The 26,893-nt window shown below is 38.4% G+C and overlaps 1 protein-coding gene across 1 annotated transcript; it reads left to right on the forward strand.

Annotated features, from left to right (window-relative positions):
• pitx3 (paired-like homeodomain 3) lies at nt 1-26,893 on the forward strand. The gene is made up of 4 exons (XM_051424399.1): nt 1-239; nt 12,967-13,084; nt 19,932-20,137; nt 25,420-26,893. Exons 2-4 carry the CDS (start codon nt 12,976-12,978, stop codon nt 25,987-25,989), a joined length of 885 nt encoding a protein of 294 aa, XP_051280359.1. The 5' UTR covers nt 1-239; nt 12,967-12,975; the 3' UTR covers nt 25,990-26,893.

Here is a 26,893-nt window from a genome sequence, read left to right on the forward strand (position 1 = left end):
TATACTCTGTGTGAAGATCAAGCCTCACTACTCCCCCACAGCCTTCATGTCTGACAGCACATGAGGAGGAAGAAGAGGAAGAAGGAAACTGACTGACTGACCGCTTTTTTCTGACTTTTTGACGCACCGGGAAACTTTTTGTCCATGTCACCGGCAAACCTGAGGCCAGGACAGCCATCAGCCTGCAGCAAAGCTCTTTGCCTTTTCCACGGATTAATTTAACCAGACCGGGATTCGACGTAAGTGCAAATAACCGCACTTTTCCCCCTCTCTCCCTCCCTCTCTCTCTCTCTCTCTGTCTCTTCTTATTGTCTCTGTGCGTCTGGAATCCATCCAGCGCCTTTTGGTTTGTGCGTACAAGTTGACAAGACTAAAATCAACCCGAAAAGTAGAGCAGGGGTTCATCAACTCTCTCCCTAGGTAGAATTTTCAGCTTTACATAATATCAGCACTCTTGACTCTTCACGTACAAGTTAACGTACCAATAATGAGCTTTTTAAGAGCTCCTGGTGTGCTTTAAACACACAGGAAAAGGAGTTTATTACTGGGTCCGCGGAGCAGATTATGATGCTGATGAGAGGCGACCATCAGGCAGAGTGATATATTTTAAAGTACTGCATCTTCCATTAAGACAAAATGATTACAGATGGCTTCAAAATAACTGAAACTCGAAATCAAAGAGAAGACGGAAGAAATGTTCCATGTTATTTTGGCCTCGCTAAATTTGGAGGCTTTTATTAGAAACATTACAGCACTGTGTTTGGGCGACCATCATTTATCAAAGTCGTCCTACAGCCCGAAATTCTCCGCGTGTGTCCGTGTCTGAGGCCCGTGGGTAGGAGAGAGAGGTAGAGCCCGTTCAGGAACCTGGTGAAGCAGCTCTCTTCCACGCCCCAAAAAATGTTGTTTTTTCCTCTCCTGTAGTGTTACCGAATTGTCATGTTTACAGCTCAGTTTGTTTTTCCTCCAAAAATTGTAAGACTTCTCAGAGACGGACGTTGTTAAAATATTTGGGAGGTCAAAAATATTTGGGGATGTGGGGGAAATTGATAGGTGGCAGGTGGCTGCCGGGGCCACAGGAGACCGCGGACAGAAAAACAGAGCTGTACCCCCCCACACACAACACACACACACACACACACACACACACACACACACACACACACACACACACACACACACACACACACACACACACACACACACACACACACACACACGCACAACTTCGATCTCATTGCTTATAATATCTGCATCCATATTACAAACATTAGGAGGAGACAATTTCAGGTTTTTATATTCATTCATATTAATCATTGTAGACCTTGAACTGCGTTTTATAATAATAATAACATTAACAACAACAACAACAACATCAACAACAATATTAATAATAATAATAATAATAATAATGAATAAACTAATAATTAAGTAAAGGTCCAATCAGTAGCTATTTTTGCGGAGCTTTCAACAGTGTCTCACAGTCTTCTTCCGCGGATGGATTTAAAAATTCTTCTTTAATGTCAGACGGAGCTTAATACATTGTTAAATCTAGAGCCTAGTCCTTCAAATTCAATTCAGTTTTATTTGTATAGCGCTAAATATAACGTGCTTCATATAGGGCAGGTCTGCGCCTTATAAAATGACTCACAGAAAGACAACAATTCCCACAGTTCCAAATAATTAAATAGGCTAAATGAATAAAATACCTTCATTGTGGAAATTATGAGACATTTTAAATGAATTGTGGAGCGCAAAGTTCTTCTTTATTTTATATTTTACAATGTTAAAAGGCCTAATCCGTATTTTAGGCTTTGCTTGATTTTACTTAACAAGTAACCTTTTTTTTTTTTTTTTTAAAGACCGCGCAGTTGAGTTTCTTTTATTAAAAATAACAAAATCAGAGGCACTGAGGCAGATTCACTTCCAAGAACCACCGGCTTACATCTCCTCCGTGAGGCCTTCACTTACTCAGCCGCCTCTTTTGCATCTCTTCCCAGGTCAGGACATATGAAAATAAGATTTGTTTAATCGAAGTTCACGTTTGGCCTCAGGGTACAATGTAAATATTTCTTTTTTATTGCCCAACCGTGTGCGGCAGAGGCAGGTCTGAAGGCCACGGCCTGCTGCGCACGGTGCTGACATCTTTATTTCCTTTAAAAAGATCGCGTTAGTTTGTCCTCACTGCGCAGAAATCAGCTCTTAACAGGTGTTCAATCACACAATAACAGGGCGGTTATAACGGTTACAATTTATTTATTGACCTTTATTCTGTCAGATAAAACCCAAAATGTATGTAGCCTACATATATTGTTTCGGTGGCGCCCTGACATACAACACAATACATCAGAAAGAAAGTGTTAATGGATTCTGTTTAATCTATTAACTGCAAAACTTAAAATTCACATTCTTGTGATATCATCACGTAAACTGAACAGTCATCATATTATTTATGTTAAAAATATGAATATTAGATTTCCCCCAGCCTTTTAAATGGTTTCCTATAAATGAGACAGATTCTACTTTTATAAGGTGAAATATTATTTTGGAGCCGCTGTAATAAATTCTTGATGTAGCTCGGAGAGGCTGTGTGTTAATCACTGTTGTGGACTTGTATTGGCTCGCACAGCCAATTATTTCCCCGCAGTGTGTGCGCACGGAGCCGGTGATTGTGCCTCGGCCCTCGCTGCCTCAATCATATGCAAATGGCTGTTATAGGAGGGCAGAAATTAACATCTACAAACATTGGACTGAAATTCCATCTGCCGCCTCTTCGAGGAGGCCCTTAATAAGTTCTCAGACAGCAAAGTGACACACATCTTAATCAACTCTTAATCCCGGGAATTAATTCTCCACGCGTTTATGAATAATTCCCGGGCTAATGCCTGCAGTCCGTGGAAATGCAGAACAGGCTGCGGCGCGCACCGCCAGATGGACCCGGCATTCTCCCGAAAAATGAGAGGATTTTTTTTAATTCCCATTATTATTATTATATTATTATTATTATCAGCAGATATATATTTTAATGAGATCGGTGTCGACTGCTTATGCAAAGCGCTCCAGCTTATGCAAACTCTCATCTTGCTGTTGATTTGCGTCCATTTCTGAACACGAGGCCGCAGCAGCGAGAGTAAACGCACGGGCCCAACCGAGCGCTCTTTCAGCCTTTATTTCAGCGCACAGGCGGCGGAGCAGCGGGTCAGGTGGAGGTGGAGGTGGCTTCAGCGGGCTGTAGAGAGTCAGTGGTTCTCAACCATTTTGATGTCATGGACCCTCAAAGGCTGCAGTCTCAGGTCTGATCAGATTTAGTCCCTCCATAACTGTCTGTACTGTAGACTGGCAGTGTGAACAGAATAATCATTCTTATACATTCTCTCATTGGGCTAACTTCTGATAACTTAGTCCCACACTATGTGCATGTGTTGTACCAAGTGGCAGCAAGTCCTTGTGGTTCGGATTGGAACCGAGAATCAGTTCCAGGTGAGAACCTGTTCCAAATCGTCCGATCCATCAGAATCGTATGCCACAAAGCTTATCAGTTCATTTTTTGGATGCTGGCTTGGAAGGAGTCCGGGTGGGGAGGAAGAAAGGGTCCAAAGTGTGGCTTCAACAAGTACAACACTCTGTGTTCAGATAATTTAACAGTTGTGTTGACACTGAAAACCTTTGTAGGCCTACTTTCTTCCACACAGAATTTTGATCAGGAGTCAATAGGGACTCGACAAAGAATCACAGATGAGCATAATTGATAATGGTACTGGTATCAATAATATCTCATCAATTCCCATCCCTAAGTTTGTAGTGTATTAAGTGTGTTTCTGAATACTAAAAGGAGGTGAATAAAGTATCTATTTCTCTATCTTCTAGTGCAGAGATCAGCAACTGTTACTATCAAAAGAGCCATGTTTTGACAATGTTATAATGATAATTTCTTGCAGCAAATCAAACATACTGGTAAGCCAGCAGCATTGTTGGTGGAAGCAAACCAATCTGTCCACGCATGATTCCATTTTTCTCAGATACTTTTTATTTCTTGGATTTGCCAAGATAGGAAGACTTAATCCACTGTGTAATGTATGACACACATTTTAGTCAATGAAATATTAAAGCATTTTTATATTCTGTGTGTAATGACTTCACTATTTTACAGTAACAAATTAAAATGCTAAAAAATATTAGCATATCATTTTATGTCAAACCCCGGAGAGGGAATAAAGAGTCACAGGTTGCCGATCCCTGCTCTAGTCAATGAAATAATCAATGAATAGTGAAATTAAAATATTTCCCAATTTTTTTAATTTATCATTCCACACTCAACCTGTGGTCTGAGGACCCCCAGGGGTCCTTGAGTGGGTTCCTGGGAGTCTCTGAAACAAAGGTTGAGTGTGGAATGATAAATAATGGAACCTTGAACCTGACTCTTAAACTCTTAAACCCACCACCCACCCTGAATCTATGTGTTACATTAATACACTTTCCTCTGATTTCATTTTTGCACATTGCAAATATCATTATGTGTCACACTGCTAACCACATTTCTGTATAATTGGCACATTTCTCTATAGCTCTTCACTCATGTATTAAAGTATCTGGCCATCTCTTTCTTTTTACATTTGTATATAGCTTCTCTTTTTAGTATCGCTTTATTTATATTTTTCTATGTTTAATTGTTATGCACCAACTTACCAAGGCAAATTCTGTGTAGGTAAAAACCTAGGCAAGAAAACCTGATTCTGATCCTGATTCAGATTTATTACCACCAGGAAATAGCCTGCACCCTAGAGGAGGGTTTAAGTGGAACCAAATGAGCTTGGCTTCATTTTAGATTTTCATAAACTTCACCCAGGAGTTCACTCACACACACAAAACAGCTTCCATTTAACAGCCTCAGTGATCAATCTGACTGTCAGCTACTGAGCCCCTCAGCCTGCTTGTTAGCTCAGTGATAGCTTGTTGGCCATATTGAGCTCAGAGGGAGGGGGGAGAAGGCCCCTGATTTTGGAAATATAATCATGTGGGGCCCCTGTGTGTGTAGCTGGGAGGGGAGGGGGGGGGAGGAGGTGGAGGCGTACTGACACCTTGTTCTGGACAAAATGACTGGCTTGCATCACCCGCACGCCCCTTGCTGCCAAGCCAGCCGGCCTCTCAGCACCACATTGACACCAGGCCCGTCCGTCCATCCATCACTGCTAAGGCGGATATAGTCCCCCGGACTGGCTCACATTCATATTTCTGACCAAAATACTGGACCTTGCAGAGACTAGACCTGAGCTGTGCACTCACAAAGGGACAGCTGTTGCTCTGTCAGGCAACCTGAGCAGCAGCCACTGGGACCAGTTTGTGGAACGTCTTTGATTTTAAAAGCGTGAGAACAGTACATCTAGACAGGTAACGTTGTTTAAACAAATAAAGTTGGTCTCATTTTTTATTTGAAAGAGTGAAATATACATAAGTTGCTTGTGTTTTTTTGCTACTTGTTCTTGCTGTGCATTGTGCTGAGTTTAACAAAGGAAAACCTCAGTTTTACCTCATTCAAAAGATTTTTAGATTTTTGTTGTTGAAAGAATTCAATCCTGCAGCAAAGGTGACAGCATGATGGTTGGTTATGTTTGCCAGATCAGTAATATGCTTGTCAGATTTTATCTTGGCAACTTATAAAACAGCTCTATCACACGAGGCTCGCTGAAATGTCACATCAGGCTTGTTTAAGAAAGTCAATAATCGCGTAATATGACAAATGTAAAATCAAGTATTCTTGTTGGGGCATAAAAAATAGAAAAGCCAACAAATGAACTTTTAAGAGTAAAACAGACAGATCATTTGCTGTCATTCAACTAAACGGAAAAAAAGAAAATATTTGTGCAGTCATGAACAAGGGGAGAACTGATCTTTCTGACCCACACGTAAACTTTAACCCACAAATCCCTATCAGAGGCTCATTAATCCAAAAGCTACAACACAGAGCGAGTGTGCTTACCGAGGTAATCTCTATACTGGGAGACTTGACCTTATCCTCAGTCTCGCATCTTTTTTCCCAGGGATGCAGTGATGGCCTCTGGCCGACAGAAGAATACTCATTTTCCTGTCTCCTAATCTTTGGTGAAACGCTGCGATCATTCTCACGGACGGCAAACAAAAAACAGATGCAAGCCTCTCTTTAAAGTCCCGGGCAAATGTTACTGCTGTTAGCAGCGACGAATATGAAATGTGCATTTTTAGGCGCTGAGGCATAGTTTGTGTGGCCAGAATAAGACGGCACATGTGTTTGTTGGGAGGAAAAGGTTGACTCACCTATCAGGTGTCACAGATATTCAGTGGTAATAAGGTGCTAAACCTTTAATCAGAATATGCAGGTTGGCTTTAGTGCAGCTTTGTCAGAGTGACTGACACAATGTTAAGTGAGGGTCAGGAAGAGTTTAAGGGGAAACTCTAATAACTTGCAGGGATCACGTTGTTCATTTCTGTGTGCCGAGTTTGTGGGAACTGGTCGGGGACTAAATGACAAAGAAAGCTCTGTTCCATGACTTTTAAAACCCATGTGGAGTACATAGTACATTTGGAACTGCAAGTGTTAAATTGCTTTTGTTTTGATTTTCCTGGACTTTTCATATCTTAATGATTATAAATGATTATATATAAAACAGATCTCAGTTAAGTTTAATAATCCTTGTGTGTCTTTAGTGCTTGCAGCTTCGTGCTGAAGTGTCATAGTCTGTCATTTCTATGAGATTTCTTTTTACAGGAAACTGTGTTAGATCATTTTTTATGAGAAATTGAATTTGCATGTAATTGCATTTTTTTAAGATGCGATGGTGTGCTGTGCATTTTAAAACATTTGGCCTTTAGTAAGAACAGCACTCTTTCACAGATTTTTTCAAATGTAAAAGAAAACTGGAGAACCTGATCTGTGTAGCAAAGCCTTCAGAGCAACACAGTCAAAATCTCACAGGAAAGCAAAACAAACCTGTAAAAGATGGATCTTTCTTTAAAGTCATTAGATGAAATAACAAGAGACAGCCACGTTTTGAACGTATTCGACTGTCCCTCCCTCCTGAGCCACTCCCCCAAAACACATCATTTCATTTTGGCCGAATGGTAGGATTGGCTGGGCTTATTGCAGGCCTGCAACAGACACAGATGCTGTCAAGATGTAAAGAGACATTCAACAAATATAACAAAAAGGCTTCTGGAGTACATTCCCTACAGTAGCTTTAATCTAAAATGTAATTTTACTGTTTTTACTCTTTCGAAAGGAGTCTTGACGTCTAACTTTTATCTTCAACAGAGTTGCACTACTGTTGGGGACACAGGTCATGTAATCAGAACTGTGTCTGGGAATGTGAGTGTTTTGGGGTGTTTTTGCTACATGGCACATACAGGACTGATTTTAAGTTTTTTTCATGTGTTATTAAAGTCATACATGGGCAGACAACCCCTGTAGATATCAGAACTCCTCTGCCCCACACCTTTTTTTGATCCTCAGAACAAGACAGAGCCTTTGTGTTTGCAGCTCCAAAGCTGGAATATTATTATTAGTTTATGTTGTACATTTGTGCACACATTTGATATTGCCTTGGTATATATATATTCTTTCATTTCCATTTATGTACCTTTTTTACTCCTATTTCAAAGTGTCTTTACTTGCTATTTATGTGCTGTGCACTGATTTGCACAGCACTTTTGGTCAACTCCATCAGTTGTACACAAATTACACATGGTGGGTTTTCAAAGGCGATTCGTTTTGGACTAAATATCTTGCATTTGCATTTAGATGTGAATTAGATTCAAATATGATAGCAAATAAGTAATACAGAGAGTATGTAAATCCAGAATTCAAAATAAATTCACTGACACTGTGTCACTGACTGAAAACATTTTATTCACAACAGTTTATCCCCTTGTTCCCTTGTTTTAAAGAGTTTCAGTTGGAGGATCAGCCTTGTCAGCTCTAAGAATAGAGCGGCTGATAGAGTGTATGCTGATGTTAAAAGAGCGCAGAGGGAAATAATGCCATTTCAACAGCTCCAAATGGTGACAGTGAGTCTGGTTCAAGAGTTCAACCAAGTTGTACAATGTGTTGGTGGTGGTAGGGGCCAGCGGTGGGGGGGTTGTTGTTTGACGCCATGCCATGCTCTGAACCCTGCCTTCTCCCCCTCCTCCCCACTGCAAGGTTTCAGATTTAACCCCAGCAGAAGTCACATGTGACTGGCACACAAAGCTCTGGCATGGTGGCAAACGGACTGCAGGGAAACACAGCGGGGGAGCTCATTCTCCAGGGGTGAAGGGAGGTGAGGGGGGTGAGTAACAAATGCCCCCCCACCCCTGCCTTGAAAATCTAAATTTGCCGCTTCTAAGTATAAAGCTTGTGGCGAGAGACCGGTGACGTCCAAACAGTCAACAGGGATGCTTAAAGCCAGGCTCAGGCTCGGTGTTTGATTTTCAGGGATGAGGTTTATCGCCTTTTTAAATCTTTGATGACATGGATTCATTGTAGTCTACAGCAGCCTTAAGACTTTCCTCTGAACCTGTAAACTTTAGGTTCTATCCACCAGTGTCCTGGCAAGCGCAAGGTAAATAGAAAAGGAGGGTAAACAGTGACGCCTCGCTCAGTGTAGGATGGCTGAGCCTTCACTTTACGTCTGCTTTATCCCTTTTGTTCCTCTATATAAATACCTGTCTCACCATTTGGTATAGTCTTTGCTTTTATGATCTCTTATGTCTAATACTTTGGCAGCTTAATAACTTCTAAATAGTGATGGGAATGCCGGATCTCTTTAGTGAGCAGATCATTTGGCTCAGCTCAGCATTAAGAGTTGACTCTCATTTAGACTCACTTCAGGCAAATATAGCACTATTTTGACCTATGATTGGTATATGTGCACATACGTCACTTAAATGATTTAGTTTACTTAAATTGTCCTTAACCATATAATTTTCCAAATACTGTAATTTTACATTATGTTTGGTATAGAGGTTTTAAAGGTCCGGTGTGTAACATTTAGGAGGATCTATTGGCCGAAATGGAATATGACATTCATAGGTATGTTTTCATTTGTGTATAATCACCTGAATATAAAAATCATTGTGTTTTGTTACCTCAGAATGAGCTGTTTTTATCTTTAGAGGGCATGGGTCCTCTTCTGGCGGAGTCTGCCATTTTGAACTGCCATGTTTCTACAGTAGCCCAGAATGGACAAACCAAACACTGGCTCTAGATAGGGGCGTTTCTCGTGGCCACTGCAGTTTCTCCTACACACTTGGAGGTGATCTGCAACTACACCTCTAGATGCCACTAAATCCTACACACTGGAGCTTTAACGTAACATTTTATTTATATTAAACTATGGTTTGCATGTTTGCAAGCGGCGTCACCATGCTTGGGTCTTAATGTTATTACCAAAATGAGAAATTTTTGGATTGTATTTAACAAATACTAGGACCATCCTATAAGTATGTCTTGTATTAATTTATCAAATAAAAAGGGACATAACACTTTAAAGGCCTCACTAAGAAAAAAGCAATTTTTTTTTGGGCGATCATGTTTTTAGACAGTAAAACCTATTCATAAATGATTGCAGCATATATATAATGGAATAACATTAAATGTATCGTATTTACAACAATGAATGATCAGAGGTTTTTAATCTTGCAGCAAATCTACATTACATGTATGTAGATTTGATAGCTAGATTCACTACCTTTAACATAAAAGGACAAACAACCCATTTGGTACAGCATGTTCTTAGAAAATTGTAATGTAAAAAAGAAAAGGACAGGGTCTGTGTGTCTGGAGTGGCTGTTTTGTTGTGAACTTCCTGTAGGGAGGCGAACTGAAAAGGGCCGACTCCTTCAATGCGCAGCGACATCTAGTGGATTTTGTTTTAGCATAACAGACCTAAATGGAGTGGTATAGATGGCTCAATACATTTTTCAATAGAACATAGTGACTCAGAGTGTGCTCTATCAAACAGTTGAGTAGAACATTTAAGTGTTGAACAACAACACACCACTACTTTTAAATATGACCTGATCACAGGTATAATAATGAAGTCACCTGATTACTTTTTTTATAAAACTCAGTTATGGGAACTTCTAATGCAATTATGTTCAACAAATGTACTACTCTGAGTTAGATGAATTATCTTTTCCTCTACAATCAAAGATGAAATGTTTTTAATTACCTCTTACTTAATAATTGGTAGCATAAACATTTTTAAATCGATTAGCCTACTAAATATTATTTATGTCAACTCATCAAAATAATGTTTGCAACTTAATAGGTTTATCTAAATCAATAAATTAGAAGTTTTATCTTGCAACCATACATTTGTGTCCTGTCACATGAGGATATTTTTTTGACAGATGTGCTTCTTTCTGACTTTATTAGCACTGTGGCCATAAATCATCCCAAACCTCTATTAGGTTTACGTGCAAACCGAGTAGAGTATATGTGCCTCCCAACATTGTGGAGGTGTTAACTGCTCTCAGATAAATAAGCGAGCGGCTATTTTTGTTCTCCATTGAGCAACATACCTCACCGGCTAGAATCTGGCTTGGAAATGTCATCGTGTGTTTTACAGCAATAACTCTATTGCTCTCCCCCCGTGTGGCCTGAAATAGAGTCAATTCGGGGCAGGTCTTGTTATAGCTGCTTATGTCAGGCTCGTATAAAAGGATCGGGATTACAACCACAACCGGGGCTGAATGGAAAGATCGGAGAGAAAATAGAAACAGATTGCACTGCCAAATTAAACAAACAGACACAAACCCACATCAAACGGAGCCTATACTGATTTAAATAAATGTATACTTTCCCAAAATAGGAAGGAAAATCTATAAAAAGTCTCTGGAGGACACAATGATGTCAGAAGAAATTATAATGAACAAAATGTAGTTATCATATCATATGATGAAAGTACTATTAATCCAACAAAATAATTATGAATGTAAATGACTGTATAATGTATAATTAATGCACTAGCATTCAAATCCCTGTTTCTTTAGATGACTTTAAATGATGTTATATTTCTGGAGGAAGGAGCAGAATTTATCTGATGATTTAAAAAACACATATAACTGCACTACAGATCATACACTTTAATGGAAACCACAGAGGACAAAGAAACCAAATGAAGCCAGCAGGCTAATTTCCATTGTGCATTTAAAATGCTACAAGGTACTTTCTTTAAGGCTGCTTTAAACTCTGTAAAATACTGGATTTCCAGTTTATGGGCTGATTATTCCACTGAACTCCAGACAAATGTGTTTGGCCCATTATTGAATAAAGATAGCCTTATCTGTGTTTGTAGGATAATATAAACCACTGAGGAGAGTCTACAGTCAAAACTATCCCTCAGTCAGAGGTCAATCTTGATGTCTTGTGATGCCTGAGAGGTAAAAACCAGGGTATAAAAAGTCATAAAGCTTTTCACTGCTAGATGAGTGTCTCAATAAATATTTTAACCCCGCTCCTCCATCATCCGGATTGTGGCAGTTGGACCGTGAGATTTTAGTGAGTAAATCAAAGTGAAACTTGGAGAACAAAACTAAAATATCACCTGTGCTGTAAAACAATACTTTTGATCCTACATTTTATAAAAGATTCTTCACTGTGGTTTAAAACAGTTTTCCTGCAGTAAGATTAAGAATATTCAGAAAGATCCTACATATACAGCAGGAATAGTAAAACAGCAGCAACACTTACTGTGTTGCTGGTATAGTTATAGAAATATTAGTGAGATATTAGACAAGTAAATCAAATATTAGCTGGAATTCCCAATTCCTGCAGCCCACCTTGATTTTATTTAATGATGACTCTGTCCTCAGGGAGTATAACAGGTTAGCCCTCTGGAAAATCAGATTTGCAGGTTTAACTGCTGCCAAAAAGACCCTAATACACTCGTGATTCTTCCCTGACCCTCCAACAATAAAACAATGGCTGAATTATTTTGTCAATCATTGGTATTGAGTTCAAATATCTTCATCTGATGGCCTTTTCAAGCAAATGTTGATATGTGTGATTATTTGTGATTAAATCATCATACAATGTAAACCTGATTAGTTCAACTCAAACTATTTGAGGAAACAGATTTAAACACCTTAAACCTTAAACAGTTTCAATGTATTAAGTCCAACTATTTGTTTTGACGCCAAGTAACTCATTTATTGTTAAGGTAAGGTAAATTAAGTTGTGCTTAAACAGAGTAAGTATACACTCACATGCAGCATTTCTCCAAACTTAATTAAAATGTGTTAACAGAACTTATCTGAATGAAGTAAGACTAACTTAAATGCATGTTCTTTATACGAATGTTACCACCTAAATTGAATGTATTCAGTTCTCTTTCACTGAAGCATATTATTACATTACCTGTCAAAACAGTTGACATATGATAAAAACAATTTACAATTAATCAATTATCAAAATGCTAGCCAATTCATTTTGGGGCTTACATTTTTGTAATGATATAAAGTCAGCTTAAAGAAAATTAGTCAAGGGAACAAGCTGGATTTATATCACTTATATAAATACTTATAAATACTGCAACGATGATTCATAGCAACGAGTGACTGAAAATCTTTTGGAAGATCAAGTTAGCGTATATTAATATATATTAATACTTCTTTTATTAATATATGCTTTTTTCCCCTGCCATCCCTTAAAGTCGCCACCCTTTGGAGACCTCTAGATCCGCCCCTGACTTTTATGTCTCTTAATACAATTGGAATATTATTCTAGCAGTGGCTGTAAGGATATAGTGATATCATAAACAGCCTGATTATGATTTCAGCACACATGAAAAGTAATCTATTGCATTTATAGGACATCAGGCCCAAGGCCGGCCGCGTTAGAGGATTAATCGGTGATGCTGTGGGTCGCAGAGGGCCTGAGGTTACGCTCCGCTGTAAGTGTCGGTGTGTGGACGATGGAGCCTGACGTGTGTCTGTGTCTGTGTCTGTCTGCAGAGCCTGGTTATGGATTTTAACCTGCTGACGGAAAGTGAACCCCGCAGCCCGGCGCTGTCGCTCTCCGACTCCGGGACCCCGCAGCACGACCAGGGATGTAAAGGCCAGGACAACAGCGGTCAGTGGACTCCAACATCTCTGTATCTGTCTGTGTGCGCTCACATTGCGTAGTGCAGTTATAGGTTGCCAGAGTTAGGGTTGGGATCAAACCAAAACCATATTAAAAATGAAAGAAAATGCTTAAAATGATTATAAATTCCCTGCACGCAAATACGTGCGAAATACATTATTATTATTATTATTATTATTAATAATAATAATTACGTATTTCTGTACAATAGTTTAATAAATGACATTATTTCTGCTTTAATAACAGACTGTGCTCAGTATTTCTTCAGTTCATTATAATATGAAATACATGATGCTTTAAACTCCGCAGTATTAAGCGTGAGCAGAGCCCCAGAGAGAGATCTGTGCGGGTTCCTGCAGCCTGCAGGTGATGTGTCTGTAATAACATATAACACATCTGACTTTGAATATGAAAATTAATTGCAAAAGAGCCAGAGCTGTTCTTCCTGAGGGCTGCGGACTCAAAGCGCGGCGGCTGCAAGGTCTCATCCATTATGATCGATGTAATCATCTATATTTGATCAGTGAGAGTACCCCACAGACCAGATACACTGCAGCACCCCTCATCAACCACTCATGTTCCAAATGTGTCCATTATATATTTGGATATAAGAGTAAATATTTTCATACAGTTGAGCTGTTAATGTTTAGTTCGGTTTGGTCTTTGGAGTTCCAAACATTTACCAAATACTCTTAGCTGACTATTTCACCTCCGCTGCTCTCTTCCTAACTACTTTTCAGGGACTCTTAATTTCAATAACACCTAAATGAATTGTGTAACACTTAATAATGAGGGTACAAACCATATACCTATGTAATATTTAACTAATGTATGAGTCATGATAATTGAATGCATTCATGTACCATGAATTCCTCACCACTATCAAATGATCAAGTCACTTTGGCTTTATGTGATTAGGCAATGCAAATATATACAGCAAATTCCATACCCAAGGCAACCCAGAGTGCTTTACAAGGTTAATGAGCAAGAGCACACAAAGGATAAAAAATAATAAAATCAGGGGAAAAAAAAACAAGTAAAAACAAGAACCCAGAATAAAAACAATAAAACAAACTAATTGGATTTGTTCAAAGTTAATGGCTCACCATTTAAGGGATGTTCATTCATACATTATTTGATAGGTATTTCTCTTACATTCAAATGTATTTCAGGACCATTAACTTAACCTATTTGATTTAAAAAATAAATTGCTTTTGCTATATATATATATATAGACAAAGCTTTTCTATCATATATACATTAGTTAAATATTACTTGAGAATATGATTTGTACTCTCCTTATAAAGTGGATCTAATAGTGGATGTTATAATATTTTCATACAATTGAACTGTCAGTGTTTAGTTTAGTTTGTACTACAACCAGAATGACTTCCAACCATTTATCCAAGCCTTTTAGCTATAATTATTTAATCTCTTCTGCCCACTTGCTAACTCGAATATCATAAATAAGATATTTCAGATGTTTTTAATAGTAGTTAGTTAGTTGTCCTGGTGTGACCGAAACTTTATGTCTCGTGATAACAGGTGGTCGCAGTGTAATCATGTAAGTGCTGACTCTTGATTGGTGGAAATTCTATCTGAGCAATCAGATAGAGGTCAGATTTCCTCTCCCCTTGTAAGCTTTTGTCTACATCTGCTTTTGAAAAGTCAGTTTTAGCTCGTACAGTTATGTAACATGATACATGACAAATAATCACCTAAACTCTCTCTACATCTTCTCCATATAAAACCTTAACTCATCCATCTGTCTGTCTGTCTGTCTGTCTGTCTGTCTGTATCTGCTGGTGTGTGACTGTGTGTGTTGATGTGTGTGTAACCCAATCTTATTGCTAAACTGTGCGTGGTTAGAAATCCGGCCCTAACAAACTGTCAGACACAAACTATTCTGGAGAGAAATGTGATGTATTTTTATACCACATTTACTTGCATGTATCTGCAGCAGTCTTCTTAAGGTGAACTGATTTAGTCCGAAAGTAAAACCTGATCTCTGATGGGACCTGGTGCTTCTTTAGGGCCTAAATAAATTGATTGTATATTTGAAAAAGGCCCAGATGGTGTGTGTGTTAGCAAACGGAAGAGAAACAGAGGACGTTTGAACACAAATTCTGTATTAACAGATATCTCAACACTGATAGACAGATTTTATATTTTTATTATTATCTTATAAGGTATATATATAATCCAAGGAAAACTGTGTGATGGTGGCAGGGGTACCATATTAGGAAAATGTGACATGCAATTATTTTAAATTATATGATTATTAAATTAAATCTAAATCTAATTTGCACATTTGATAAATTAAATCTGTAGTTTCACAATAACTGCCAAACATATTGACATTATTGTTGAGTTTTTGCACTGTTTATGAAAACTAAAACATGATTTAAAGTAAAAAAAGATGATATGCAATATAATATGATGCATATTATACATTTTACAGTTAAAACCCCACACATCCTGGAAGATTTAAGTTCCATATTTTGATTTGACTTCTTTCAGTCCAAAAAATAGTAACTAATTAAACGGTTCAGCATTGTCCTCCCTTAATTTTATTGCTGGCAGTTTGGGAAATAAAAGGTACAAATTGAACTTTGTTTTTACAGTAACAAATACTTTAATCATGGTTTAAGTTGTCTGACAGTGCTGCAGGGTGCATCAGGGGGACCTGACCGCAGTATTTGTACAATCCTATAGGGCCCTTATTGATCAGCTCTTTCGCACACAGAAGATTCCAGCAAATAGTCATGTCCTGGTTTCTCAAAACAATGGGAAACAATACTGAGGGAACAGTCATGAAGTTAGCCGTGATGGGACTTTTGAGACTGGCATTGCAAACACATTTCTTACGGTTTATTGTGGGCTTTTGTTCCCTTTTAGAACGAACACAAAACACAACTTTTAATGTGGACTGCCACACCTTACCACACAGAGCTGACGCCCTTGCCACAGGCGAGTGTACTATCTCACACCCATGACTAAATGCACAGTGTCTCTTTATTATATAATTTGGTTTTACACTTGAGAGCAAGTTTGGCAGATTGCTTTTAAAAGCCTGTTGTCGTTATTGCTCTTCAATTAAACATAACCTTTTATTTCTGTGAATATATTCTGAATTTTGCAATTTTCCCAGATGTTGAGAAGTGATTTTGTTAAAAGCCTCTTGTTTTCCAGATGAAAGCCCTCTGAGAAGCTGACCTGGAACGGCTCAGTCATGTCGGCACATTATCAGTCAGATTGCTCCTATTGTTGCTCAGTGCATCGCTCTAAAAAGGGCTGCCCTTTCCTCTGTATTGTGTTATAGACTTTGGCCTTAAGTGACAGCTTACCCAGTGTCAGTTTACTGCCAGATAACAGCCTCAGCCTGGCCCTTATTGGTTTTGCCGGTGGCCCTGCGGAGCCTCTTTTTAAACCCTGCTGATCATTTCGAACTGCTCCGAGAGTTAAGCCCTCGCCAAACAGAGCCCAACTTGCCCCAGTCACAAAAGCCTGATCCGCGGGATTAGCTGGCCAGCTAATTTCACTTCTTTCTGTGAGGTCTTCAAATTGCGGGAGTGAGATCTGGCAGAGAGGAGCCCTGGCAGACATAACATGGATGTGTGGTCCTTTAAACTCACTGTGCTGGGGGCCAAATGCAATCACTCACTGCTCCTGCACATCTTTGAACCTAATGCAGTGTTTGGAATTGTTCTCTCTTGGCAACGTCACACCCATGCTTGTCATCTTCCAGCCTGTTGGATAGAGGGATTTGAGCTGATGTTTGATCTGACAGTATTATCTAGGCGGTTTCAGTGAGGATTGGATCGTGCTGATGCAATCCGAGGTGGAAGGTGTCAAAATAACGTGCTGTTTCACTCATACAGTATGTGTTAGATAGTTCTGCTTCTTAGTTCTCTATGCAGAATCCGACCAATTAGTCTCTGCAGGGTTCAAATGTTCTGTAAAAGAGCTCTGCTCTTAGCTGCTTCCTGTCTAAGCTTTATAAATTCTCTCAGTGAGTGTGTATGCTTTTTTAATGCCCAATGATTTCACCATGTACTACTGCTAGCTCTTCATTTTACAGGTCCAATAGTATCCTAGTAATTCCATAGAAAGAAACCAAGCCTGTCATTTCTTACCATGAACAGAGACAATGTTCAGTTATGTCTATTTAATTAAAGTCATTTCTAACCTGCCCAGACAGTCTTTTAGAGAAGAAAGTTTTACAGAAGGTCAGCTGAAAAATCGAACTCATACGGTTTTAAAGAATTTTGTGGTATAATTATTATTTTATTTTTGTCAAAATATGTAAAATGTCCTTGGTTTAAATAGATTCTTTTTGAATTATTAAGCTTTTAGCAGTTCCTTCAGGAGAAATTTCCAAACTTTATCTGTACTATTTTACATAGGTTGGGTGGAGGCAGCTAAATCCAAATACTGTAGTTAACCCATCAATGACAAAGGATTATATTTAGCATGTTCAGAAGAAGCCCCAAAGACTTCTTTCTGTTAGAGGTAGAAACACAAAATCTGTTGTGGAAACTGTCAAAACTCGTGGCTACACATGATAAAATCAAAAGTTTGGTTTCATGTCATTTATCATGACTTAATTGGCAGGCGAAATTGACAAAATATAAGAACATTTAACATTCATTTGAAATGTTAAATATTATATTTACACAAATGAAGTTATTCTGAATCCAATGGTACCAAGCAATAGATAAAACTCCTCCAATAGGAATACATTATAAAATATCAATACTTTTTTAATCCATTTTGTAACAGAAAAGAATATGTGTGCAACCACACTGAAATGCTGCTTACACATTCAAATAATAATAATCCAATGATTTAATGTACATGATAACACTCCCACCGGACATCAGGAACCTGAACTCTCTCCCCCTCTTCAAATCAAGACTAAAAACTCACCTATTCAGAACCGCATACCCCACTTAACTATCTACATTGTCTTTTCTTATATGTTTCCTATTTCTTACTGTTTTTATTTTTTATGTGTTGTACAGTGTCCTCGAGTGCCCAGAGAGGCGCCTTTAAATAAAATGTATTATTATTATTATTATTATCTTCATTCTGCATAATGAGTACTTTTACTTTTGATACTTAAAGTACATTTAGCTGATCATAGTGCTGTACTTTGTGTCTAAAGTAAAATTTGCAAGCAGGACTTTAACTTGCAATGTACCTTTATACATTAGGTTAATGAAGGTCATATAGAGGCATCAGTATTAAACTGTTTCACAACCAGTTTAAAAGTCCTTGTAGTATATATAAATGAAGAATCTGAATATTTGTTTCACCATTGCATCTATACTGCACTAGTGTTGTGATAACTTTTGTAATAATAATTTTAGGTTACTGGGGTGAGAAGGATTACCAACAGAGAAAAGCATCCAATTGCCTGAAGGCTGTAGTTACCCTGTGTGGCAATTAGTTAGTGTTCATTTAATTGTTTTGGTAATACTGTATGGATTACTAAAGTATATAACACAGTACAATGATATTAAGGCAACACTGACACTACTACTTAAAATTATTTTATTGGCTTTTTCAAACTCTGTTTATTCTGTGATTACATGGTGCAATTGAATTGAATTGCATACTACTAAATACATATGTGCTTAATGAAGCTACATACATATATTATATATGTTAGGGTCAATAGGCACCCACAACTCCCTTATGCCCCTAATGGGTTAACACAGCCCTGAGGTAGTGTAATAGAATCAGTATATATATATTATCAGTTTTTTACATTTAGTGCAAACCAATTATAATATTCATTCATATTTCCAATGTCATGTTTTTGCACATTTCAATACAAAATACAAAATCTTTCAAAATTTCAAAAAACATATACATGGAGACATATATCCATACAAATATGCATGTGATTAGATTGCAATATGCTGTGTTTTTGTGTTTTATATATAAAATAACAGTAATAACTAATATAAAATAAAACAATACAATGTTGTTGTTGATTCGTATTTCTTAGATTTCTAGAAAATTACATCCACAGCTTTTCTCTCTTTCTTCTGCACATCCCCATCCTTTTCAAAACACTGTGAAATATTCCACATCTACAGTGTATTTCTACAATTTAAGTGCAATTATCTTCAAATTACGCAGTGATGCATAGATCAAAACAGGCTGCATTAATTTAATTTAATTATTTGCTCTAAAAAACACATCTAGTCAATATGAAAATAACAGTATGATCTCATTATTATTTTTTCATGCAACATATCTTAATCCCATAAAATATTAAACATATGATTTGATTCATTCTTAATGTAACTTATGACCTACTTTGTACTCTGAAAAAGTCGGAACTCAAGCTTAACTTACTAGCTTTTTCCAGAGCTTTTGCATATCATGGTCTTCATCGGTAGATGCGGGTAGTGCAGTTGTTTAACTACTATCTTGAAGGTAAAACATGACCTTTCATGATCAGTTGTTTTGTTGTCATTGCTGTGTTAACTCTCTTCTATCTTTCTGCCTAAGCTATGCCTCCTATAATGTTTTTCTACCAAATTAGCTCCTGTTCCTGAACCGGTTCTGTTCAAGGTTATTGGAACCTTTTATCTAGCGAACCAGCCAGTTTTAAGTGGAACCACAGTAATTGGATGCATCATCAACAGAGGGTGCTGCTCAGTGCACAACAACCTGTAAAATATGACACACCCACTTTGGTTCCCAGTTTATTTTTGACTCAAAATTAGTTGCTCAAACTGGAATGGAGCTGGTTCCTTGTTGGTGAAAAAAGACCTGCTTGTGTTCTTATGGAAGAATTTTTCTTTTTGTGCATCTGCAGACACAGAGAAATCTCACCAGAACCAGCTGGATGAGTCCAGCGCAGAGGATGGCTCACTGAAGAAGAAGCAGCGGCGGCAGAGGACTCACTTCACCAGCCAGCAGCTCCAGGAACTGGAGGCCACCTTCCAGAGGAACCGCTACCCGGACATGAGCACCAGAGAGGAGATTGCAGTGTGGACCAACCTCACTGAGGCACGGGTCAGGGTGGGTACACACAGCTCTGCCATGGTCCCTGGAACCTTGATCATATTTTTACTACAGCTGGTTATCACAATGATGTCCTCCTCTCTGGTTGGATGTGCTAATTACTTAAGTGCAGTATTTGGTTAGAATTAAAGGCTGCAAAATAATGGAGAATTGTTACCAAGACAGTCTATTGTACACCAGTCGGTCCAATGCAACAACTGCTGGCAAAATTGCCATGACATTTGGTATGCATGTTTTTGGTGCCCAGATCGTGCCCAGATCCGTGACTACTTTTACTCTAAATGGGAACATAATTTACAAAACAAACATCATGCTGTATGGAAGAAGGAGGAAGTCAGTTCATTTCTCCATAAGACTCAATACTATCAGACATCTTTTTGCAACCCATGGTGTTCCCCGCTTCTGGCCATTAGAAAGAATTCAGGTTTAGGACACTTTCGCATTAGCTACACCTTACAGACCCTAAAGCTCTGTCCAGTGTATGAACTGTCAGTGGCTGACCACTTCTTGGCAGCTGTGGCTCAGAGGTAGAACGGGTTGTCCCCTAAGTACAGTTCACTTACCATTTGTTTCTACTGCCTTCAGTGGCCAAAAACCTATTCACACAGGTTAAAAGATAGGGATTTAGATTTCTTTATTGTTCAAAACTTTAAGCAGTTTTCAAAATCTTTAAAACTTAAAAACTCATGAATAAAATATTACATGAATACCATGATCCCTTAAAAACAAGTGTAATATTATTGTCACAAATTTTCCAGTGACCATCTACTGTATGTTGAAATATGGCATTATCGTTAACCTGGCGTGATGGTTTGTTACACAAAACTCTGGGGAAGGTTGGAAAAGGGAAGGCACACTTGATTGGACAAACCTGTCTGTCTATCACTATCATGGGTGAACTTCGGGAGTCAGGAGGAGAGCGAACACATGAATCGAGAAAAGCCTTCAGCTCTTTACTCTCCAGTTCTGGTATAACTGATGCTAGCATCATCAATGTCTGTAGCAGCCGCCATTGTTGTTTTTGAACGAACAGTCGCTTCTCTCTGCGTCACTTCGGCAGTAATTCCTCAAAGGATGCTGATTGGTCCAAACCACTGTGGTTCGGACACAAGTGTGATCTTGTGATTTCATGATCTCGAGAATCCAGCTGCCTTCCAAATTATCACTGCCAAAGATAATTACCAGTCCAATCATTTTGTAATCATGTATAGACCTCAGTTGGATTATATAAATCAGTTTCCAGTGATGTAACTGCAGGGGGAAATACATGATTCCTAAATGGTTAAATAATATATAAATATAGTATTCCATGTGCTAGGTGAGATGCTTTATTCCCTTCAACAAAGCTTCAGTTCATACACTAAACTTGAATGTCAAAGGTGCAGCAGTGTGCGCCCACACCCAGTGGTTTTCTCATTGTAGCTATATGGAGCAGGAGGACACGCATTCTGATGGATGACAATACAATCGCTGGCCTGCCTGACAAGTAATGGATCAAATTAATGTTGGCTGAATGAAAGGTCACATAGCATGCACTCTTGGTTGTTATTTTGAAAGGACAACAGACTACACATTGTCTCGTCCTTAATGTCCATCAGGGGCCTTTCTAACCCCTGCATGCAGGCAGATTCCTACATGCCCAAAATACTTCCCGTCAGCTTGATTCATGTGATTTGTCTGAGAGCTGTTGTTAATCGTCAAAGTTGCAGCCTGACGGAACATATTGATAACACTCGATCAAAGGTCTAGGGTTGGAGGCTGTTGCATGCTTACAGACTGTAAAGACCTTCAATGCAAATGTGTGATTTGCGATTTCAGGCTATAAAATGAACTCCATTTGATTTGACGGACACACATTTGACCTTCAGCCACAAAAACAGCTCATATGCTACATGTTTGCTGGACTACTGGGTGCAAAAGGTAATGTGTACCACAGTTGCCATTTTAGTGTGTTAGCATGCCAAAATTAGCTAATTGGAACTAAGTGGAAAGTGCAGCGTGGATGAAGGGCATGTCTTGATGGGACAAAGAAGTGAAATTTTGACCTAATGCTGTGCTATATGAGAATTGTTCATTACTGTCAAATTTCATGGCAGTCCATCCTGCAGTTGTCAAGACATTTCATTTCTCAACATTTCCATCCCTGGAGCATGCCGCTGGAACTGCCTAATGAAAATGGATCAACATACACTTTCATAGCTACTCTGCATTACTTTATACAATATTATCTACAATGTATATTTAAGGGAGTGATATTAGACCAAAATTCATTGGTGTTTACATTTTCACAACATTTTTAAATTAAAAATCTAATCAACTTTTTAACACAGGGCAAACAAACACACTACAGCCTGTTCACGGTACTGCCGTCTAGTAAGAGATAGAGAAGTATCTGCTGTCGACCACCAGCCTTAAAAACAGCGTCTTCCCTCAGACTGTGAGACGGCTTAATTCATTCTAAGCACTCCACCATGTTAAATAGTTATATAGACTCCACTGTATGTATATTTAGTTTTTATGAGTAGCAAAAAAGAGAGCTACAACCTGAATTTCATGATGCAACCCTGCTTTGTAAAACAATACATTAGCTTGTATCTTTGTAAATGATTAGATGGGACATTATTTCAGCAGACTGGACTGATAAATGTATTTTTGCGAATGCTTAGCTTACATTTGAAATCAGTGCCTAAATTACATATATGGCTACACTCGGAACTCTGTGTTCACTGGAACTTTTGATGTTCAAACATATCTAGGGTTACTTTAAAAATAAAATCTGATACAATTACCAATTACTTGTTAAAAAATGTAGTTAGCAATGTAATCCAAGGATCACAATATTGAAGTAACGTAACTTGATTACTTTTGATTACTTTTGGATTACCAAAACAAATTTACAAAAGAGGAAACAAATGTCAATAAGAAGTATTGATCTAAGTATATTCTATAAGACAACCAAACAATGTAATGTAAAAAATATGAAAATGGTATGAAGGGAACATGTAAAGTTTTTTAGCATCAAAAATGTGTTCTCTATTTTTTCAAGAGAAACTAATGTATTTTGAAATTGTTATCCTGTATAATAATCCCCATTTTTACTTAATGTAACAATTTCTTTCTGTAACTGTAATGGATTATAGTTACCTTTTTCCCCAGGCCTGAAAATATTCTAATGAATCATTCAGGATTCTGCTGGGAATTCTCATTTTCTGACTCTGAAGTTAGCCACAGACACACCATCAGATGTCTTTGCTTCATTTCAGATATCAGTGCTTTTTTGAGACAGTATTTTGATCTTCTCATGCAACCATTTGACCATTTCACAGAAGACTTATAAATACAGCTGCCTCTGAGTAACCTTGACATTCAGCCTTTTCCACAAACCTTCAAACAGCATTGCCTTCGAGTCACAGTAAAGATTGGGTAGCTCCTGTCCTCAGCCGTGGGGTTTCCCCTGCTGTCACTGAGTGGGATGGAAAAGTCAGAGTCATGCACTTTATACTCATATTAATGGTCAACAGCATTCTGTTACTATAATAACAGAGGATTGGATGATACACAGCGTGCATGCCAAGAGAGCAGAGAGACGGCTGAGTATCAACACAGGAAAGGCCTGTAAAAGTTTTATGAAGATTAAAGATATAAAACACTTGACGCCAAATTATTTTGATGTAAGACAAATACATGAGTGTTAACAAATGACCAGGAGGCTTCTGTCAGATACTGTGTTTTTATCTTTTTGTATCCACAAATGAAAGGTTTCTGTCAAATTCAGAGCAAAAGTTTGTCCACAACTTTACACTTGGATGAACTTGGCACAGTTTTCATTTCTAAAAAAGCTCAATTTAGATTTTCCACTAAAGCTTTAATCCAATTCATATCCTCCAAATATAGGACCATAAAATGACAAATGTGAAGATTGCCCTTCCCTGACATTTCTTTCATTGGGATCTCACTATTCAAATAAGTGAATGATTAGTTTTAATAAGCCAAGCCTAATATGACTGTTTGATGATACACTTCAACTTACTTTCTGGGATCATTATGTCTTTCAAAAATTCTGGATACATCTGCACACAATATTATTGGAAGTATTTGAGAGGGGTTAGGATACTCTGACTGGATGTGTTTTAGAATTAGACTTTATTGACTCCTGACACTTTTTCATTGTGAAGGAAAAAGTCATTCTAATTTTTCCTTGTGAGGAAAAATAACATTCATCAAAATCATAAATTAAACTTTAATAATACAAATGATTTACTCCACATGCTGAAGCATACTGAGGCGGGTGTAGGTCACTGATGACCCTCGCCTGCTGTTTGTTAGCATTCAAACTAATCCCCACAATTTCAGTTTAACCTGCACCTACCTTGACAGCTGTACTGCTGGCTTTACAAATGCATACACACATACGCTTTATGTAACTTTTAGAACTTCATTTCAAAGTTAAACTTGTTGTTTTTACTAACTATTTCATAGTTACATTTTTATTCATGGTTTTTGTATTTCTTATTTTTTAACTTAGTCAATATAGTCAACTTTAAAGCCACCAAGTCTGCAAGATTTGTATAAGCCTTAAAAAATTTAAATCACACATTTGCAATTTTTTTATAAATTAGTCCACAACTCCCTTGTTTTAGTTATGTTGTCCTCTTCCTACATCGATTCTTATGCATACACAATACTTCAGTGAGTGACAGAGCTGACAGAAACTGCTAAACCCAAGTTGTAGTACTGAATTTTTGCTTTAAATTGTAATGATCGAATAAAGAAAATCTGTATTTTTTCAGAAGAAAAAAGACCCAGAAAACACATTTTATTTGATACTATCAAGAAAAACACCATTATCTGTATCTGTGTCAACTAAATGATCTGTATTAGTACCTGCACTCTGAATAAGTGGGGCTTAAACTAGATGTGGGTTAAAGAGAAGTTGTTAATTTAAGACTGAAATTGATTTCACTTCAATTCAATTTTATTTGTTTAGCTCCAAATCCTAACAGAAGTGATCTCAGGACACTTTTCAGAGCAGATCTGGACTGTAGTACAAAAATTTAAATAATTCAGAGACCCAAGTTGCAGCATACAGTTTACTGTAAATCATTTTCAGAACAGCCTCAGAATTGAGCTTCAGAGCAATATTTTGGATCACAAGAGTAAGACAACAGAAAAGTATTTGTGAGTACGAATATAGCAACTCTGATGATACATTATCTGTACTGGATAATAGTTTCAGAGTGCTGTACACTCAACTTATTTTCTCCTTTTGGCTTCACTAGGTATGGTTCAAGAACCGGCGTGCCAAGTGGAGAAAGCGGGAGAGAAACCAGCAGGCAGAGTTATGCAAAAATGGCTTTGGTGCCCAGTTCAATGGACTCATGCAGCCCTACGATGACATGTACACGGGCTACTCCTACAACAACTGGGCCACCAAGAGCCTAGCGAGCAGCCCGCTCTCCGCCAAGAGCTTCCCATTCTTTAACTCAATGAATGTAAGTCCCCTATCCTCCCAGCCTATGTTCTCCCCCCCCAGCTCCATCCCCTCCATGAACATGGCCTCTAGCATGGTGCCCTCAGCGGTGGCCGGGGTTCCCACTACAGGGCTCAACAACCTGGGCAACCTCAACAACCTCAACAGCCCCACGGCACTCAACTCGGTAGCGGTGACCGCGACCACATGCCCCTACGCCTCCACAGCCAGTCCCTACATGTACAGAGACACCTGCAACTCCAGCCTGGCCAGCCTGCGGCTCAAGGCAAAGCAGCACGCCAACTTTGCTTACCCAGCAGTGCAGAACCCTGTGTCCAACCTGAGCCCCTGCCAATATGCTGTGGACCGGCCGGTATGAAGAAGAAGCTGCGGCGACGACCCCTGACCCAACCGACCAGCTGTAACTCCACAATTCCCCCCACTTCACATTTCTTCAGCTCCATCTCTAAGCTGCCAGATGTGCTGCAGACTGGCAGATCGTGTGTTGATGGTACTCAATGAGAATTCTGAAAACTGACAACAAATAGACATGCCCAGAAGGACCACAGCGCTGCAAAGGAATTCGTTTGTGAGACTTTGTTGCCGAACTGACCAACTGCTTCAAAGGATTTCTAAAGATTATTATCCATTATCACTTTTTTCCTTCTTTTGAACTGCATGATTAGAGTAAACGTAGAAACCAAGGCTAAAAAAAACATGGATGCTTCAACTGGACTGGTGGTCAACATCTTGGCCCAAAAACATCAAATGCGATCTTTGCTACTATCGCAGGAAAACGGACCTGTGGTTGCAATGTGGGAGAAATGGAGGATGTATATAATGGACTTTTTTTTCTGTTTTGTATGTGACATAAAAATATATGAAAACGTACTTTAAAGATGAGAAAAAGCATGTTCTTCAAAAGCAAAGGCCCTAGGTTGGTGTACTATAAGCACATCCTTTAGGAACTTTAAACTTTGTTGTGAATTCTTCTTCCCTTGGAAGGTCATAGGTCGAAGGTCAGCTTGGGCAGTCCTGTAAAGTGTGTGTAAACACAACCTCAACACGAAAACAACAATTTACTCACACATATACCAGAATATCAGCAAGATTTTTCAAGTAAAACTCTAAAAAGCCATTGAGTATATAGATTTGTGTGGTGTTATACAAAGGGAGTCCATGACTGTAAAAAATGTATGTAAGAGTGCAGTTGTCATAACAAAAAAACAAGCTTTTTTTTCTGGTGTAGCCTGCTTTGTCTCATTAAAGAACCAATTAAAGGA

The sequence above is a fragment of the Dicentrarchus labrax genome, unplaced genomic scaffold (genome assembly GCF_905237075.1).
Source record: "Dicentrarchus labrax unplaced genomic scaffold, dlabrax2021, whole genome shotgun sequence".
NCBI classification, from domain to species: domain Eukaryota; kingdom Metazoa; phylum Chordata; class Actinopteri; family Moronidae; genus Dicentrarchus; species Dicentrarchus labrax.

Coding starts and splice junctions, on each gene's coding strand:
- pitx3 (XM_051424399.1), top strand. CDS start 12,976: ATGGATTTTAACCTGCTGACGGAAAGTGAACCCCGCAGCCCGGCGCTG. Junction 13,085..19,931: donor TAAAGGCCAGGACAACAGCG/GTCAGTGGACTC, acceptor GTGCATCTGCAG/ACACAGAGAAATCTCACCAG. Junction 20,138..25,419: donor TCACTGAGGCACGGGTCAGG/GTGGGTACACAC, acceptor TGGCTTCACTAG/GTATGGTTCAAGAACCGGCG.